At 36.6% G+C, this 20,972-nt stretch overlaps 2 protein-coding genes across 2 annotated transcripts; both read left to right on the forward strand.

The window, feature by feature from the left end:
* Positions 1-8,860: 8,860 nt before the first annotated feature.
* Positions 8,861-12,580, forward strand: LOC130985697 (G-type lectin S-receptor-like serine/threonine-protein kinase B120). Its single transcript, XM_057908785.1, has 7 exons — positions 8,861-10,304; positions 10,873-10,983; positions 11,067-11,275; positions 11,369-11,579; positions 11,666-11,903; positions 11,982-12,129; positions 12,217-12,580. The coding sequence occupies exons 1-7, from the start codon at positions 9,053-9,055 to the stop codon at positions 12,523-12,525; spliced, it is 2,478 nt and encodes an 825-aa protein (XP_057764768.1). The 5' UTR covers positions 8,861-9,052; the 3' UTR covers positions 12,526-12,580.
* A 1,414-nt stretch (positions 12,581-13,994) lies between these two features.
* LOC130985696 (receptor-like serine/threonine-protein kinase SD1-8) lies at positions 13,995-20,369 on the forward strand. Its single transcript, XM_057908784.1, has 7 exons — positions 13,995-15,500; positions 18,525-18,686; positions 18,783-18,973; positions 19,043-19,253; positions 19,326-19,563; positions 19,641-19,791; positions 19,881-20,369. Exons 1-7 carry the CDS (start codon positions 14,222-14,224, stop codon positions 20,193-20,195), a joined length of 2,547 nt encoding a protein of 848 aa, XP_057764767.1. The 5' UTR covers positions 13,995-14,221; the 3' UTR covers positions 20,196-20,369.
* The last annotated feature ends 603 nt before the right edge of the window (positions 20,370-20,972 follow it).

The following is a 20,972-nucleotide window of genomic DNA, read 5'->3' on the forward strand; positions in this document are numbered from 1 at the left end:
TCACCTCAACTCAATAATAATAATAATTCACCTTCCAAATAAGAAATTTCGACGAAGACCTCTCACCTACTAAAAGAATACACCCAAAAATCCATCAAATGTAAATGCAGCAAAACAAATTTTTTATGCTTCATAAGGTATATATTTCATACCAAACTCAATAATATAGAGAGGATCAGGCGGAATAGCTTCTTCGAAATAGGAAAAAGGAATAGTAGCCGCCCTTACAAAAAATAAAAACTAGTAGCCAATTTCTATGTTAAATGCCCTATTTACCATTAATGATGTTAAATAAAAAAAACATGTCCTAACCCCTAATCCTTTTTGTATCGATTCTTGCGGTCAGACACACACAGAGGTAATCTCTATCTCTCTCTCTTGCCGTATTCAACCGCCATTGTGTATTTTGAAGTCGTGTTGGATCGAAATTATGTATCATGATCGGCGGTGAAGCGAGCAGCAGATGCGTCGGTAGCGGTAGGCGAGCAGCAGATTCTGTCGGGAACGGTATTTTGATAAAAATAGCTACTATTTCATGTTTTGTTATAATAATGGCCACTAGTATTTCAAACTTGGGGATAATTGCGTGAAAATATATAAACTTTGACAAAAATCCATATTTGACGCGAAGTTAGGATTTTACATTTTAATATACCAACTTTCGTTGTTGTCCAAATTTGACACGACTTAATTCTTAAAAATTCAAAAAATAACCCATTTTTTGTAAATAATTATACAAAGACCCACTTATGTTATTATTTGGGACATTTAAACCAAAACAAGATATTTCCTTATGATGTTTTCTTTTAATCTTTGATCCGCGCCTAAAATGGTTTAAAAGAAAACATCACAAGGAAATATCTTGTTTTGGTTTAAATGTCCCAAATTATAACATAAGTGGGTCTTTGCATAATTATTTACGAAAAGGGGTTGTTTTTTGAATTTTTAAGAATTAAGTCGTGTCAAATTTGGACAACAACAAAAGTTGGTGTATTAAAATGTAAAATCCTAACTTCGCGTCAAATATGAATTTTTGGCAAAGTTTGTGTAATTAGGTGCAATTTTCCCTTCAAACTTTGATAAAAATAGCTACTAGCTATTTCATATTCTTTTGTAATGATGGTCACTACTATTTCAAAAATAATGTGTCCTTTTGCCTGAATGAAAAATAAATTAAACAACATAAAAAATTATTTAATTAAGGTTGCGTTTATTTTGAAGGATTAATTTTAATAGATAAAAATAGTAAATTAAGCTAGCTACTTTCTTGTTTATTTTGTTGAATTGAAACTTTAAAATATCCAAAGGCCCTTTATTATTTCTATCATTTAAATTAATTTTGCTTGATTCATATCCCATTAAAAGGATGAGATTGAAGAAATCATTCCATTAAGAATAAAAATACTCAAGAATGCATTTTATCTACCATGCAAAGTAAACGTTTCCTAGCTAACACTACCCAAGTTGTCCCGAATAAATAAGCAAATTAGAAAATAATATTCCATCTTGTAGTTTAGTTTAGAGCCACGAACTTTAATAAGTGATTGATGGAAAAAATTGATTCATCAAAATTAAGTGGATAAATGGAATCACAGAGTTAATATGTTAAATAGTTAATTTTTTTTTATAAATATCAAATGTTAATAAATTTAAAATATAAGATGAAGTTTAGAAAAAGAAAAAACTATAATTTTTGTGAATGAATGAAAATATTATATAATAATAATACTACAATTTTCGCGTCGGATTGAGTAATTTCTTTTAAGGTGTGCAAAATTATAATAAAAACTTGAGACATCTTTGGTTGCAAAACAATCATAAGAAAATAAGATATAAAAAAAAAAGAGAAAAATTTATCACATTTTAGTGATTTTCACCTATTTTAATTACCTTATGTTCTCGACGATGAAAAATATGAAAAAATATCACACTGATACCTTTTAATAATCTCATTTCACTCTCGTAGTTAATCTTCAATATTGAATTTGAGTAAGCCTTCTAGTTGAATAAAATAATTTTATTAGAGCATCAGCAGTGGAGATGACCTGATAGGTGACCTGATAGAGGGGGATCACATTGGGTCAAGGAGACTGCAGTGAGATGACATGATAGCTGACCTGATCTTTTTAGTTTTGAATTTTGTATTTTTCATTTAATTTTAATTGCACAAATTTAAATAACACAATTTACTTCAAATTTAAATTGTAGTAATTTTAAAATCTTAAAAATTACATAAATCTTAAAAATTTAAAGACATATCCTAAAATAACTATTCCGGCTCTAGAGGTCCGAAACGTGCTCTATCAAATCATGTTGGGACACAGCATGCATCTGCCTATCTCGGAGAATTGCATCTCTTTGCACGTATTCCTCGAAGCAAATCGGGGTTGCTCGAGCACTTTCCCTCGCTTCACTGCTAGACGCCCCGTGTCATGCGTCGTCATCTCTCCAATGGCCGGGCAGCTCTATCACCTTCGTTCTCCACAATCATGTTGTGGAGAATGATGCAACACATCATAATGTCCTTGAGATTCTTGACGTACCAACCTCGCGCCGGACTTCGAATGATTCTCCATCGAGCTTGAAGCACTCCAAAGGCACGTTCGACATCCTTCCGTGCCGATTCTTGCATCTTCTTGAACCTCGCCTCCTTCGGATTGGTCGCCATCGGTGGACTCTTGACGAAACAACACCACTCCGGATTTATGCCGTCGCACAAGTAGTAGCCCATCTGGTAATAGCGTTGATTGGCTTGAAAGATCACCGGCGGCATCGTTCCATCCAACACGTCGGAGAAAAGAGTCGACTGGTTCAGAACGTTGATGTCGTTCTTCGAACTAGCGACACCAAAGAAGGCATACCAAATCCACAAATTGTGGGATGCAACGGCCTCCAAAATCAAGGTGGGCTCCCTTGATCACCACGTGTATATGCGTCGTGCCACGCCTTTAGGCAATTCTTCCACGCCCAATACATACAATCAAGACTCCCGAGCATCCCGAAAAATTCGTGTCGCACCTCGTGCATCTGAGTAAGGCGTTGGATGTCCGCCGACGTTGAACAGCGAAGATAATGGGCTCTGAAAGCTTGGATGACAGCCGTGCAGAACTTCTTGAGGCATAGACGTCCCGTCGTCTCGGCGACATTGAGATACTCATCGAAAGTATCCGCACTGACGCCGATGGCTAATTGGCGGATAGCCGCCGTGCATTTCTGCAAAGGTGTGAGAGAGTCTCGACCTCGTGCATCATGGCTCATCTGGAAGTAACTATCTTCACCTTGAACAGCCTTGACGATGCGCAAGAACAGCTCCTTCTGCATCTGAAAATGATGTCGGAAAAATGTAGGCCCGTACGTCGGATTGTCGTTGAAGTAGTCTTGCATAAGACGTAAATGGGCGCCCTCACGATTACGGTGGACGTATTGACGGTGATGAATAACACGTTCCGACACCGGTTGGGAGTACATCGCAGCAAGTAACTGTTGCTGCTCCTGGAGCTCATCGATGATCTTTTCTATGATCCCGTCGGATGAAGATGACGAAGTATCGTCGAATTGCTCCATTTTTGAATGTGTGAATGAAGGAGAAATAGATGAAGAGTGAAAGAGAGAATTTGTGTGTGTGTTTGTTCGAAGAAGGAATAGAGAGGTATTTATAGAAAGGAGAAATTAAAAAAAACAAAAAAATAAGAAAACGGCTAAAAGAGCCGTTGGGAAGAGAGAGAGAGAACCCCGCCTATCGGGTGTCATCACTGCGGATGCTCTTAGTAAATAACATACACGCAATCACGAAAAAAGAAAAAAGAAAAATTGCACAATATTGTCTCTATACATGTGACTGTGTTTGGGTGCGGTATCAAGGCAAATATTTTTAAATACAAAATATAATTATAATAATTATTTATAATAGCACTACTTGATTGTGTCCTAATTCTAAGTCTAGAAAATGACGAATTTTTCTTGGGAGATAAAATAAGATAAGAGCTGAAAATACAAAAATATCCTCTTGTATTTAAATGTGAAAGAACAAAAATTCCCTCAGCCTAGAAACGTCTATAAATACATCATTTCTCATTTTTACATTTAATGCTTATTTATCTCAATCATTTAAAATCTAAATAAATGGTTCAACATTATTTACATTTCATACAACACTTCAAAATATAGTAAAAATTAAAAAAAAAAATGAATGGTTCCACGGTTTGGAACCGTGAACCGCTGGTTCGGGAAAATTAAAACTGAAATCGAATCGTGGAGTCAGTGAGTCACATTTCCGGTTTCGGTTTGGAACCGTTGACCACGATTTCAGTTTCGAAACCGTTGACCACGGTTCGGTTCAACGGTTCGATTTCTAGTTCCGATCTTTTTGGGCATTTCTAAGATAGCCATTTTATTGTACATGTCGAATCATTTTGAATTCCTAAATCTCTGTCAAATTTACTTGAGCGATAAAAAAAAATAAAAAATAAAAAAAAATCCTATTTTCGCTTGTTATCCTTTCACCGTTCTTTAACTTTAATTTACACACAAACTCACCGGAATTACTGGTTCCCTCGATGTCGCTGCCATTGTCTTCGACTCTTCGAGCTCGACGGAAAATCTTGGACCTTCTGGATTCTCTCCTAATCCAGCCTATTCCTCAGCAAAATCGCACCAAGTTTTAGCTAGTTTTTTCTTAATTTTATTAGATTAACTTGTTGTCAAAATCGACCACAATAACATTATTTATAATTAAGATAAATAATAAAAAATATAAAAATTGATTCGGAGTAAGTAACATAAATATAAAATTTAAAAATATATGGGATCCACCTATATACACCAAATTTAGTGGGAGTCATTTGGTGTGAAAACAGCATTGGTATGATATGAATACACATATACATTCTTGTAGATAACTTCATATGAATGGAACTAAAAGTACATTAAGTACTCACCCGTTAACAAAATGTTGTTACCCCAAAATATAATCGTTAAGAATTAACGTTGACTCTGACACACATATAGAAGGTTGATTACATCTTATTACTATTAGTTTTAAGTTTTATGCTACTCCCTTCGTCTCACTTCTTTTGAACACAGAGATTAAAAAAAATTTACTTTTTAATAGAAAAGTGGTAATAAAGTAAAGTGATGTGGTCCACACCAATTAAATACAACTTTTTTACCCAAAAAGAAAAATGAGACTATTAGAGTGGGACACTCCAAAAAGGAAAATGAGCCTATTGGAGTGAGATGGAGGAAGTAATATATTTCGGAAGTTTTCCTTTAAATTGACCTTTGATTTCTCAAAAGTAAAGATAAATATTTAATATTTCTCACCCTTTTATCTTTTCTTATTGTTTTGTATCTAAATAACTTCTCTTAGATAATTAGCTACTTTTGAGGTTAGATCATGATCTAAGTTAATGGAACAATTTATTCTTATTTTTCATAAGCATGTTCTCAACCAACATCCCAGAAGCATGTTGACTGACTGTTTTTTTAGAGAGGTTTGCAACGGTTATACGATGAAAGTGAAAAATGAAGCAAACTGACCAGGACATGAAACTCTATAAAGATTGCAAGATACTCTTTCTTTCGCACGACTTGAAAGTTTGATTTCACCCAGCTCACATTCATCGCACTCATTTTATCATCTGCAAACGTGAAACGAACGCTTTAAGTCTTCTTTTAACGTAAGAGTCTTAGATAATTAATCTATAAAGTCTATCTCTGTATTGTTAGGAGGACAAAGACAAGAATTGAAGACTAAAGCGTCATTAGAGCGCAACATGTTATTAGTAATGTTGTTAAACATAATAAAAAGTACTAGTATTCAAATTGATTTGGAGTAAAAAGTATCATGTGTGTTTAACCTTGGATGATTGTGATTTTTTAAGTATAACAATTTATTCAAATATGTACGAGTGTACATATGTATGGAAGAAAATAGAATATCAGAAACATACATTCATATATGAGTAATACAAGGCTATTTTTTTAAAAAAATTTATCATGAGAAAATAAGGAATAAAAATATTTTTTCTCTTTAAATTCATCATTTATTTTCTTTTATTGTCTACAAATGAGAATTTCACCATTTTTCATTTCTCCTTTTCACTCAAATGAGAGATAATATTATATATCCCTTCATTTTTGATATGATACATTTATTCTTTCTTGGAGTGAAAAGAAAGAATGAAAAATTGTGAAATTTTCTTTTGTAGAAAATGAGAAATTTAAAGATAGAATTTTCTTATTATTTTTTCTCATGATAATTTTATAATTAAAAGAAATACTCCCTCCGTCCCACGAATCTTGACACGTTTGATTTCGATCGGCACGAAAATTAAAGAGTTGTAGATTAATGTTTTGAGTGTGTATGTAATAAAGTATAAAAGTGATAAAGTAGGAGATAGAAGATAATAAAAGTGATAAAGTAGGAGAGAGAATGTAATAATTATTACTTCTGCTATCCCACGAATCTTGACACATTTAGTTTCAGCATGAAAATTAAGAAGTTGTAGATTAGTGTTTTAAATGTGTAGGTAGTAAAATTTAAAAGTGATAAAATAGGAGAGAGAAGGTTATTAAGTGATAAAGTAGGAGAGAGATGATGCAATTAAGACCCCTTATTTTTGAATTAATTATTATTTTATTTGAAAATGTGTCAAGATTTGTGGAACGGTCTAAAAAGGAATAGTGTCAAGATTCGTGGAACGGAGGGAGTACTTTATTTAAAAATGTATCAAGATTCGTTGAACGGTCTAAAAATAAATACGTATCAAAATTTGTGGGACGAAAGGAGTAAATTTCTAAAAGAAGATGAAGAAGAAAATATGAATATAATAGCACTCCCTCGGCTCTCCAACCATAATGCGTGTTTTGGATGATTTGCCTTGGCCCCCTTTTCATTACTTTTCCCATGTCGGAAGTTGAGTAACTTTTACCCAAATAGCATTAATAATTTTGGTCAATTTGAATGGTTGTATCGATTATTATCAAGAAGGATGTTACTGTAAAATTCCCCCATTACTCTAGCCTTACTATCGGATTAGGGGCACACATGTAATTGCGGCGCCACACACACACACACAAAAAACTCATTTCCTATAAGCCAGTATAAATATCACTTGGAATTACTCGATCTCATTTTTAGTGTCTTATTTTGCATTTTATTTTTAACTTTTCAAGTTTCTAATTATTTTAATATTTTATTTAATTTATTGTATTTCAATATAATTTTAAGATAATTACTCAGGATTCACTAATTCAAGTAGAGTTGATAATTATTTTTAGGGATTATAGCCAAAAAATACACGAACTTTGATAAAAGTTGCAATTTTCACCTGAACTTTCAAATTAGCCAAAATATACGTGAACTTATATTTTTTGTTGTAAATTTCACCTGAACTTGCAATGATTGAACTCCGTCGAGGTGAAATTTACAACAAAAAATATAAGTTCAGGTATATTTTGGCCAATTTGAAAGTTCAGGTGAAAATTGCAACTTTTATCAAAGTTCGTGTATTTTTTGGCTATAATCCCTTATTTTTATATTTAATTTCCAATTTTTGCATTAATAATTAATTATTAAGATTAATTAATCCAAAGCAAGGGTAAATCATTTTTTAAATAATTAATTATTAAGATTAATTAATCCAAAGCTGGAATAAGATTTTTCAAATTATGGAGTCGAGTGTTCCCTTTTTTACGTGGTGCTCTCGTGAGTACACGCTAAATTTGCTGTACTAATTTTGGTACTGTTGGTACCGGGGTTACCTTTATTTATTTATTTTATTGATCAAAAAAAGGGACGAGAGAAATATTATTTAGGATTAACTATAAAATAGTACTCCATCCGTCCGCCAAAAGTGGACCACTTTGGCTAGGCACGAGATTTAATAAAATTGATGATGATTTTGATGTAGAGGAGAAAGGGTCCCACCACATTATGAGATGTGTGGTTGAGATTGAATTTAGGGTGAGTTTTTTTTTATAAATAAAGAGTGTTCGTAAGGATAAAAGATTAAAGTGGATGGTGAGACAATTTCTATAAAAGGAAAGTGGTACACTCTTTGCGAACGCCCAATATAGTAAAAATGGTCCATTTTTGGCGGATGGAGGGAGTAGTATTTTTGTTTTTGTAATAATATATATAAAATAGTGAAATTAATAGTGGAATATGGTGGAAAGAAAATCTCATTTACTTGGAAAATATCATTTTTCTAATCCAGTATATATTAAGCAGAGTATCTGTATTTCTGTAAGCAATGTGCTTGTTATGGCAAGAAAAGAATGATATAAAAGATGAGATCAGCAATAAATAGTAGCCATTGATCTAAAAACTAAACGACATAGATCAACTTTTAGTTAACACATAAGATGGTGCATGTACAATTTTATAAACATCAAACTTATATTAATACAATATTTATTCTTATGCACTTTATTCTTATTTTTATATAATTGTGAAACTAATTTAGCATTTATTATTGATTTGTAAAGTAAAGACCTCGGACACATCTAGGCTAAACCTATTTATTGCACTCCAACCGGGATAGATATATGAATATCCAAATCGGAGGCCAACATCATATTCTATGAGTGTATTTTATTGAAAGATCTGCGCCGAAGATTCACCAAACTAACCTGCCTTTTTTCCTCTACTTATAACCGTGTGGGAAACCAAACCAAAATCTAGTCAATGGGTGGGCGGACCCAACTTCTAGTATTCCTTTTTAGTGACATCACCGTCAGAGCCCCACTGCTTCCCCAAATAGTAGAATTTTCTTTTTAAAATATTCACAGTTTTTTAACACGTTGTCCAAAACTCCATATTGTAGACGAGATGTAAAATTCAATCAACAGATGTCAAGGACCTACTTTTTGTGGGGCACCAAAAGAAAGCCTAGTTTTTTTCTGTAGGAGAGGGGCCGTTTTCGATTCGGGCTAACGAAGAATCTTCAAAAAAACAGAACCTTCATCTTTACATTAAAACCATACAAATCCATAAAAGGGGCGCCCTCAAAAACCACCTTCTTGCGCCAAAACACTCTCTCAACTTGAAATGGCTTCTGATTCCAGATGTTACAGATGTATTTTTTGGTTATCCTTGATAACGGGCTATTGGTATTCCGTTTTGAGTTCCGCGGCGAGTAGAATTCCGAGGGGTGTCTCAGTGAGAGACGGAGGAGAAACCGTAATTTCGGCGGAAGAGAAATTCGAGTTGGGATTCTTCAGCCCTCAAGGTTCAGGCTTTCGATATGTGGGGATATGGTACTATGGAATCGCAGTTCGAACAGTTGTGTGGGTGGCCAACAGAGACACGCCGATATCGGGGAATGACGGAGTTCTAACCATGGGAGACGACGGCAATTTGAAGATTACACAAGGCGACGGCGAGATTGTGTGGTCCAGCAATGTAACAGTTGCATCCACCAATTCGACGGCGGTTCTTATGGACACCGGAAATCTCGCAATTCTCCAAAACGGGAACTCAAAGAGGGTGCTCTGGCAGAGTTTCGATCATCCCACGGATACGTACTTGCCCGACATGGAGGTCCACATGGATGCCAAGGGTGGAGAGAGGCGCGTCTTCACTTCGTGGAGAAGCGCCGTTGATCCTTCACCGGGGAACTACACGATGGGCGTGGATCCTCGTGGATCGCCGCAGATAGTGATATGGGAAGGGCCGAATCGACGGTGGAGAAGTGGGCATTTTAACGGAATTTCATTCATCGGCGTCACAGACGTGAAGACAATCTATCTGTCCGGATTTAGGCTGTCGAATCTGGGCGGTGGCAGGCTGTACTTCACGTACACGCCGCCTGATGAATCTTTTGTTAAATTCCAGATAAACTGGGAGGGCGTTGAGAGGCAGGAGACGTGGAACGATGAACGAAGAGAGTGGGGGCTCGTGCAAGCGCATCCTGTTGATGACTGCGACAACTATAACCGCTGTGGTCCGTTTGGGAAGTGTGATCGGACGGATGGAATGAGGTGCCGTTGTTTGGAAGGCTTTGTGATCAAGGATGGTGATCAATGGTGCACCAGGAGGACTGGATTGCAGTGTGGGGTTAATGGGGGAAACGATGGTTTTTGGGAGGTTGAGAATGTTAAGCTGCCTGACTTTGTGGATTACGTAGGATTAGAAAACGCGAAAGAGTGCCAACGGCTGTGCCTCAACAACTGTTCCTGCACTGCGTTTGCTTTTGTTACTGGAATCAACTGCATGATATGGACCCAAGACTTGCTTGATGTTGAACAGTTTATCGAGGGTGGCAACACTTTGTTCCTTCGCCTCGCAGCCTCGGAATTGGGTAAGTCATCAGTTTATTTTTATGCAGATTAATAGAAGCATGTGTTGTCTTATCACTCATTGTTTATGTTATGTGCTTGTTTAGGGGTTTTTTACTTTTAAAGATTCTTATCAAATCCCCTGTATCTTATATTCCGCTACTTCAGTTTCCTTATAATTTGTTAGAATTGAAATTTCTGTTTCTAATCTTTTCATATGGTTTTGTTGTTTCAATTCTCAAAATATGGCAGCATTTAGTCACTGGAAAGACAATGCTAATCAGCATATGTTCTGTATTGGTTTACCTTATCATATGAAAAGTCACTTGCTTCTACATTGTTTGTTTGCTCTGTCACTCTATGTTTGTTATTGGAATCTCCAATGCACATATGATTAGGACATGCATATCAATCTGTTACTTAATGGATCTGCTGAGCACTAAACTGTGCATTTGTGGACTGGAAAGTGAAAGTATACTTTCTCATAATCTGTACCACTTTTCCGCTATAAACAATTAAACATGGACGCTGCGCAATTCTTGGTGTAAACCCAATGTGATTATAATTTCCAGTTGTGGTCTGTTCTCTTAGGTGGCAAGAAGCATGTAGCAAGAACTATCATCATAACAACTGCTGTTGTTGGGACATTCCTCCTATTTCTCTCGGGTTGGCTTCTCTTGCAGCAAAAAAGAAAAAACCGTGGTAAGCCTTTGCTACATCATTTCGTAGTTAACTGCTTACATGTGTACAATTGTTTAATGAATCAGAGCATCAATTTATTTCAGTGGTCTCAGACAGAAACGAAATGCCCAAAGCTGGTCTCAGCAGGGAATATTCCATAGATTATTCTGGACCAAGTGAGCTTGGAGTGGAAGGGCAGCAAGCAAATGGAACTGAACTAGCAATGTTCAGCTTCAACTCCTTGGTAGCGGCTACGGACAACTTTTCCAGCAAGAATAAACTTGGACAAGGAGGATTTGGTCATGTATACAAGGTAAACTTTCTAAACTGATCTATGTAAAATGGAAGTGCAGCGTTTCTCTTGGACATACGATAATGTGCTGAACTTGATTTTTGCTATCTTCAGGGTGTACTAGCGGATGGGCAGGAAATAGCAGTGAAGAGGCTCTCAAGGAAATCTGGTCAGGGAATACAGGAGTTCAAGAATGAAATAATGCTAATTGCTAAACTACAGCACAGGAATCTTGTTAGACTCTTGGGCTGCTGCATTCAGGGAGAAGAAAACATTCTACTTTATGAGTATATGCCCAACAAAAGCCTCGATTCGTATCTTTTTGGTTAGTCATGTGGATAGCTCATTATTAACTAGTAATCCTGCTAAACTTGGAAAGGCTAACATCAATTGTTTGTTTTTGCTGTCCAGATCCTGATAAGAAGCCTCAGCTAGACTGGAATAAGCGATTTAGCATTATCAAAGGCATTGCGAGAGGGCTTCTGTATCTGCACCGTGACTCAAGGCTGAGGATAATACACAGGGACCTAAAAGTTAGCAACATCTTGTTGGATGAAGAGATGAACCCAAAGATCTCAGATTTTGGCATGGCAAGAATATTTGGTGGGAACCAAAATGAAGCGAACACAAACACGGTGGTTGGCACATAGTAAGTCCTCATTCTAATATCTATCCTTAGACAACTCTTTTTCTATTGTAGCAGAAAGATAAAATATTTGTTTGACAGCGGTTATATGGCGCCTGAATATGCTATGGAAGGCTTGTTTTCCCTTAAGTCGGATGTTTATAGCTTTGGCGTGCTGCTCTTGGAGATCATAACTGGCCAAAGAAACGCAAGCTTTCGCTCAACAGACTTCTCAAATATGATTGCATATGTAAGTAATGATCACAACCTCCTAGCCTTTTCTTCTCTGCCCCCATCAACAGTGATGGACCTAACTGTATTTTCTTTTTCTGTCAAGGCATGGGATCTTTGGGACAAAGGGAGAGCAATCGAGCTGCTCGATGCTTCAATCCCAGAATCGAGTTTACAAGAACAAGTGCTGAGATGCATTCATGTGGGGATGCTGTGTGTGCAAGACGTTGCTGCCCACAGGCCAAACATGCCGGCTGTTTTGCTGATGCTGGAGAGCGAGAACGTGGCGTTGCCTATGCCGAGACAACCTACTTTTACATCAATGAGATATAATCTAGATGAGGATATATGGAATGTAAATCAAGATGCTGTATCCTCAAACAATGTCACCATCAGTGTGATTCTTGGTAGATAATTCTTTCATTCTTGCCCTTTCTTATTTTTTATGTTAATATGAGCTTTTGCGCAAATGCTGTATAGTTTATTGCATCTAATGGAGTCCATAATCATTTTCTGTTGCGTTCAAAGCTAGAAATATCAACTTTCCACATAAGGAGCCCAGCTTCAAATTCATAGATTTTGTAAATGGTGTGATCCTCTGACCTCTGACAAAATTCGGTATTATGGTGTAATATTACTTTTTGGACCGAGTCATCGTATGAATGTACAAACAGTATCGGTTGGATCACTATTCTACACGTCTTAACTGAGTTGTTAATTTCGTATATAATATACAAATAGTCAATATGATAACTCGCTCGATCATTTGGAACCAAAAGATATGTAAATGCTTACCATGACTACATTTTTAAAATAATTTTCTGGTTGAAATGAAGCTGTATTTCTCCCCTAACCAATGTCAAAGCCCATCAATCGTTATGACCCAAAAGAATTAGGTAAAAAACCAAGCAAGAACTATAGAACATGGATTTGCGATAAAGTTGATTAAACTATTGCCATATTATTAAATAAAAATAAAATTTGAAATTGTCAATGTAATGTCTGGTGAATATTTAGGCACACACACTATAAAGATTCAAAATACAAAACCTTCTCCAACAAAAGCAGACTGCTGCTGATTCCGTCCAAGAAATTATGCAAGTTGATGCAGTTGAATACTTAAGCTAGGTGCTGTAAAGATTTGTGTTCAATGTTGTGGTATTATGGTATTTTTCTTGCGGTAAATATTAAGTTGAATTCAAGTCATTTTAGCACTTTACAGTAGCGAATGGAGATCTAATCAAATTAGCCAGCCCTTTAAAAATCTAATCAACTACTATGTTCCGCGCTAGAAATAAATCATAGAATAAGCTATCAACATATATAGATTTTCTTTTTCTAAAGATATGAACGCGAAAAATAAAGTCGATGCTTTATGCAGTCTGCTTTCTACTTTGACAAACCGGGCCCATTTCTCCATTTGCTCCGCCTCGGCCTCTTGAATTAATTTGGACAATTTATTCATTTATTCTGATATATATTTTACATGTCTGTTAGATATAATATGTATTGCATTTATAACACAAATACTCATGTGCAATCGGTTGCACCGTTCAACTGGTTTCCAGAATAACACTACTTCATTCGAAAAATGATACTTGAACATTTTCGAATGACACTACTTCAACATACAAATAATATTGAAGTAGTGTCATTCAGAAAACCAGTTGTACGGGATAATATGTTTATTCTACCGTCCAATTAGTATGTAAAAGTACGCCTAAAAAATAAGTATGTAAAAATATGTCCGAAAAAGAGTATCTAAATAATGAGATATTTGTAACTTTAGTCAACTATAAAGAATCACATTTCTCGGTTGGTGGCTAAACTATAAGTGGTTATTTTATAAATATTTGCCAAATACTTATCTCCCTTAATTACCCTGAAAAATTGAAATATTTGTAAAGTTAATTGAACTAAAAAAGAAAAGTACTTTTCAAATGAAGAAGGGATTACGATGTTAATCTTTGTCAAGGGAGGACAGCAGAAGAATAGACGGCCAAATAAAAGAGGTCCGTCAATTGGAGAGCAAAAGAATTCCACATGTCCTAGTTAATCCAACACATGAGCATATGGCAAATCCTAGCCACCAAAACAGAGCCGTCTGAAAAATGAGAAACGCGGCGGAGCACCACCACATTTGGTGTCTCCTCTTCACATGTACCCTCTTCCCTCTGCTCACCACCTCAATCGATCTCATCACTCCCACCAAACCTCTCACACAAGATCAGACCTTGGTCTCCGCCGGCCAACAATTCGAGCTGGGCTTCTTCCGCGGCAAATCAAACAACTGGTACGTCGGAATCTGGTACAAGAACATCCAAGAAAGTGTCATCGTCTGGGTCGCAAACAGAGACTCACCTCTCACAAACTCATCCGGACTCCTCAAAATCACTTCCGACAACGCCCAACTAACTTTAGCAGATCACTCCGGAAGATCTGTGTGGTCGGCCAACCACTCAGGCAGCGCCGACAGCACCGTGGCGGAGCTGCTGGATAACGGCAACTTGGTCCTCCGTGAGGAAGATGATGACGATTATCTATGGCAAAGCTTTGATTATCCAACGGACACGTTGCTCCCTGGCATGAAACTCGGGTGGGACTCCAAAACGGGGCTGAATCGATACATAACGTCGTGGAAAAGCGCGGACGATCCATCCACAGGCGACTACAGTTTCAAGCTGAACATCTACGGTTATCCGGAAATACATTTGACGAACAAAGAGAAGATAGATTACCGAAGCGGGGCGTGGAACGGGCTGAGATTCAGTGGGGTCCCAGAAATGAAAGCGAGCAGCCCGCTTCTGTCGTTTATGTTCGTGAGGAGGTCGGATGAAGTTTCTTACTCTTTCAATCTGCTGAACCAGTCAATGTATTCGAGATTGATGCTCAAACACTCGGGGGTGTTGCAGCGCTTCATCTGGATTCCGTCCAGCAAAATCTGGAATCTATTCTGGTACGCTCCCAAAGATCAGTGCGACCACTACAGAGAATGTGGGGTTTACGGAATCTGTGACGCCAATGCTTCGCCGGTTTGCAAATGCATGAAAGCGTTCCAGCCCAAGAATCCACAGGAATGGAATCTGCGAGATGGAAGAGACGGTTGCGTACGCGTTACGGAATTGGACTGCGAAACCGACGGCTTTTTAACGATGAAGAGCGTCAAGTTGCCGGAGAGCGGGACGGCGTATGTGAACGCGCAGATGAACATGGATGAATGCCGGGAAATGTGCCGGAGAAACTGTTCGTGTCGGGGTTATTCGAGCGCAAATATCAGCGACGCCACCGGCTGCGTCATTTGGGCGGAGGATCTGTACGATATGAGGCAGTACACGCCGTCCGAAGGCGGAGGCCAGGATTTCTATTACCGGCTGCCGGCGGCGGAATTAGGTATGTGCATCTTCATTATTTACCTTTTTTTTTTTACTTATGTTGTTTTGAATATTAGAGTCTATTAATTCACTTGGTGGCGGTAATTCTTTGAAGTAATTCTTGAAAATACTTTAATGAATATCTTAATACTTTAGTAGGTGATGGTAGGTGGCCCAAGTACTTACATGGAATTCTTCTTCGTTTATTGGATCATGTGTTTCACAATTATTTTGGCTATTATGTCGTGACAATGTGGACTAATCCTTTTTTCAATCAATTTATCCACTCTAATACATTATATTACTACGATAATTGTAAGATTATTATTATTTTATTAAAATATAGGAATTTATTTTATTCGAAAGCATTATTTCAAACAAATGATAGGATACAAAGTCAACTGGATGATGCTGATATTATTACAAATATATAATTAAGCCCGTCATATGAGGAAGGTTGAAAAAATGTTTTTTTTTTTTTTGCTTTGAAAGGCTATTAAGATCAAAGCTTACATTTATTTGTCGCCTTTCTTTAGCATCAGTTCATTTTCCCTTTATAATATGATTTCATGTGAAATTGGGTATTTTGTTTTACACTTTCTTAAGTATTTGGGTATAAAAGGATTCCTTTTATTACGTCATATACTTTATAGCGTGAGTGGCAGCACTTTGGATCGCCCCCAATTATAGCATTATACTTTGAATTTTTCCTACATTCATTATACTTTTTTTTAAATCATAACAAAATAATAAATGTAAAAATATTTGAAGGACAATAAAATAGTTTATCGCAAACTTCTTTTAATTAGGTATTTATTTAGAAGTGGCATGTGATGCACGTAAGAATTAGTTTGGCTCTGAATTAAGAAACAAGGCTTTGTGTTGGGGTACATTCCATTTCCATTTTCAAAGTAGCGTTCTCCATAGAATTTGGTAATTAAACTATAATCCACCTTATTGGAGTATTAATTACAATTGCCCAATTCTCCTTTTTGGGTTGGCTCAAAACAAAAGTCCGGTAGTTCATTCCTTACAAGCATGACACGATCCCTCTAGGCTACACCACTGTGAGGAATGTTGTATTCACATTGCCCATTAGTCACATGTCACGCACATGACGTCACCATCCTTAACCTTTTGGTCACGTTTTATTTTATTTTAATCTTTCTATTTTTCATATAAATATTCAAAGTGTGTATCATATGTCATTTAGGTCAATCTGTTCATATTGTTAAATTACTTAGTTCGGAGTTATTTGAACTAATTCTTTTGTCGAACTAAAAACTTACTATCATAACCTTCTTTTTATCGATATATTTAGGTAAACTCATTGAGTTTTTAGCTAAGTTCATATGTCTAGTCATTGTCACTTGACTCGTATATACTCTGTGGCAAATTGCCTTCTCTTCTTTACCCTATACGGACGTCATATGTATGCTTTAATATACTAATAAGAAGATATATAACAAGGGTTCATTCATTCAATTAGGGTTTATAATTATTTTGTATATTTATTTGAATTAATAATTAATTATTTGGGTTAGTTAATTCAAAGGTAGGGTATATATTTTTTTTAAATTTTAATTTTTAGTTATAAATTAAAGTTCATAATATAATAATACTTTTTATTTTTACAATAAATAATTATAAAATAGACAAATTAAGAGTGATACACGGTGTCACGGTGGTATACACTAAGTTGTGGGACAGAGTCACACATGTGGTGCATTAAATCCAATACTTACCGCCTATTTTATGTAAATCCACGTGGATAGGTACATGAGTATTTCCTTTGAATAGTCAATTTTAAATGCTAAGCACCTACTACCTACCAATATAGTAGGATGTACTATCACTAATATTTATCTTAAAACAAAAGATGCAACTTATCTTTTTTACCAACTCCTACATAAACAAATTTGGACGCCGAAGTCAAATTAAAAGTATGATTTTATAGAGCGCAAATAGTAGGATATAACCTATATTCTTGATTAATCACGCTAGAAAAAGAGGAGAAATATATATCCTACGTATACATGTAGTATATATACCCACATCTCAAATATTAACGTTTTATGAATTAAAATTAATCTAAATTCTCCTGAAATCACGTACTAGTGAGACTTATCTTACATTTCGAACTATTACATAGATCATACTGTATGCAAAACACTGTTTTTCTTTGTCAAATAAAAGGAAAAAAATATTTAGAAAAGGAAATAGATGAATGCATAAAAGTAGTTGAGATTGTAAAGGTAAAGGCAGTAGGAATTCCAAAGGGCGATAAAAGGCCCACCATGTAAATGCTTTGGTTTTTTTGTTAGGTTCCAAACCCCCAAGGCCTAACCCGCCGACCTTATTGACATCTCTACTGCTTCATTCACGCAAGTCCTCTTCTAATTACAACGACGTTACATGATTCTATCTTCAAATATGCTGTATGCGAATGTATAACTAGCAAGGAGCCGAAATTAATAAATAAGAGCAATGATGTGCAGGTAGGGTTAGGTCATAGGTAGGCTTTTTATTTTTATGACTGGAAAGGGATTGCGATGTATGAGTTGAAACTTTGAAAAGGGCGTTTCTCATTATGAATTTAATTTTTCTGAGAGGTCATTATGAATTTTATTAATGGAGGAGCATAACGTCAAATCGCCTTCGTTATTTTTTGAACTGCTAAGATTTTATGTTTGGCTTTAACTCTCACCTTCCCAATTTAATATCACTACTGCATACTAGAGTAATGATTTAGATTCCTGTTGAATTGACTTGAATCTAGGAGTCTTTTTCGATTTTCCCGTTACCTTCATCAGTTGAAGATCTGTTGAATCTTGCTTAATCTGGAGTATGCCTTCATATGACCTGTGGATTTTCGAGGTTTGAATAGATATTGCCAAACAAAACACAATTGGTTGTTCAAAAAACTTAATGAAAAAAGAAGATAAATTTAAATTGTTGACGTTGGGTTATTCATGATTAAATATGGTGTGATGCTAATGAAGTGGTGTGATTAGCTCACGTGTAAATTTGTTGTTTTGAGTAGCATCAGCAGCTGCAGTAGATGGAGATGATTCTAACAAGACTAGACAAATCCTCATGATTGCTGGGATTGTTGTTGGAAGCGCCGCATTGCTTCTTGGATTCGCCATTTTCTTTATATGGAAGAAACGGAAATCAGAGAGTGTAAATATAGTAGAGCAGAGAGGTACTAATTAGGAAAAGTGTACATGTGTGTGTGTGTATGTGATGATGCAGTTACATATTACATGCTTAATTCTCCCAATCCAAAACTGCAAAACAGGTCCAAGGGAAAGAAGCCAAGAATATCTGTTGAATGCACCAACAATTCCAAGCAAACGAGACCAGTCGGGTGAAACAGCGGGAGATGAAATTGAGCTACCTCTATACGACATCACTACTTTAGAAATTGCCACCAATAAGTTTTCCGATGAAAATAAGCTAGGTCAAGGTGGTTTCGGCATTGTCTACAAGGTGAATATATCTTATAAAATAAGCATTAATAGTGAGGCGAATATTGAAGATATTTAATTTGTGCATCAGGGAGTGTTGGCGGAAGGTCAGGAAATAGCTGTGAAGCGGCTGTCCAAGACTTCGGTTCAAGGAGTAGATGAGTTCAAGAATGAGGTTAAGCTGATAGCTAGACTTCAGCACAGAAATCTTGTTCGTCTACTCGGATGCTGCGTGGAGATGGAGGAGAAGATGTTGGTGTATGAGTACATGGAAAATAAGAGCCTCGATTCTATTCTCTTCAGTATGTCCTCTTCTCTTCTCTTCTCTTCTCGAAATATGCATTTTTGGCACTAATCAGTTTTGTTTGTGGCAGAGAAAAACAAAAGCTCAATGCTGGACTGGCAAATACGTTTCAAGATCATATGTGGGATTGCACGAGGCCTCCTCTATCTCCACCAAGATTCAAGATTCAGAATCATCCACAGGGATCTCAAGGCGAGCAACATCCTTCTGGATAAAGATATGGTCCCAAAGATATCGGATTTCGGCATGGCAAGAATCTTCGGGGGAGATCAAACTGAAGCCAACACCAAAAAAGTTGTCGGAACATAGTAAGCTGCTGCTGCTAAATATTAATAGATCAATCTCAAGAGAGTTTTGAGTGAATCAAACATGTTTGCAATTGCAGCGGGTACATGTCCCCAGAATATGCAATGGACGGCCTCTTCTCCATAAAATCAGATGTTTTCAGCTTCGGAGTTCTGGTTCTGGAGATAGTGAGCGGGACGAAGAACAGAGGATTTTATCAAACAAACAACCAGCTGAATCTTCTTGCCTACGTAAGTAGAAAACAAAGGAATATAATATGTAGCTAAGCAATACATAAATGAAAATGAGATGGTGATGCATGGGAAATGGAATTGTACAGGCGTGGAAATTGTACAGGGAAGAGAGGGCGCTAGAGCTGTTGGACTCAGCGGCGGGCCAAGAATATGCAGCGGGTGAAGTAATGAGATGCATACAAGTGGGGCTATTATGCGTGCAGGAGCTGGCCGAAGACAGGCCCAACATGTCCAACGTTGTGCTCATGTTAAGCAGCGATTTCGTGTCGATGCAACAGCCTAAGCATCCAGGATACTGCCTCGGAAGGCGCACTACTGAAACCGATTCATCTTCACCTAGAAACGACGACGAATCATGCACCGTTAACCAAGTTACCGTAACCATGCTTGATGGTCGATAGCCATTCCTCCTCATCCTCATTCTATTTAACCTACACCTCAACATCAACATCAACAACAACATATTTTCTCTGTCAATAACTTGTTTTTGAGTCTTCTTCATACAAGTAGGAATAGTTTTGCCATGATTTCTAAATTGAATGTAACATCTGTATTTATCGTTCCTTATTTTTCCATTGGGGCTGAAATCTAATGTTTTTCTTGTTTTCTACTTTTAGGCCATCATTCAAAAAGAATCATCCTTCATCATTTTGGGAGAACAGTATATTTGATTTTTTTTTCCCTATTTTTGGACTATTACCGCTGCATCCATATTATGGTGTGCTCATATGTGGAGTAATATTTTCAGTAAAGTCATACTGAGTGTGAGGATCTCGAATATTTCAGCAGGCAGGGCTAGGGCTGGGAAGTTGGGGATCGGGTATAGGATACCCGATTACCCTGACCCGAAAAAATCGGGTATCGAGTATCCTATACCCGAAAAATTCGGGATTGGGATCGGGTATTTAGGGTATGAAAAAATCGGGTATCGGGTATACCCGAAATACCCGAATTATTTATTGAATATATTTTAAATTATTTAATTAAATTTAATATGAAACTTAAAACTAAAACTAAAGTCTAAAATCGGGTATTAGGATACCCGAATACCCTATTAAGCCAAATCGGATAATTCGGGTACCCTAATACCCAGTTTACCCAAATTTACAGTTTGACTTTGAAAATTGTCATTTTAACCGAGTAATTTAGGGTACCCGATACCCGAGTCGGGTATTAGG

Source organism: Salvia miltiorrhiza, chromosome 5 (genome assembly GCF_028751815.1).
Source record: "Salvia miltiorrhiza cultivar Shanhuang (shh) chromosome 5, IMPLAD_Smil_shh, whole genome shotgun sequence".
Taxonomy (NCBI): Eukaryota; Viridiplantae; Streptophyta; class Magnoliopsida; order Lamiales; family Lamiaceae; genus Salvia; species Salvia miltiorrhiza.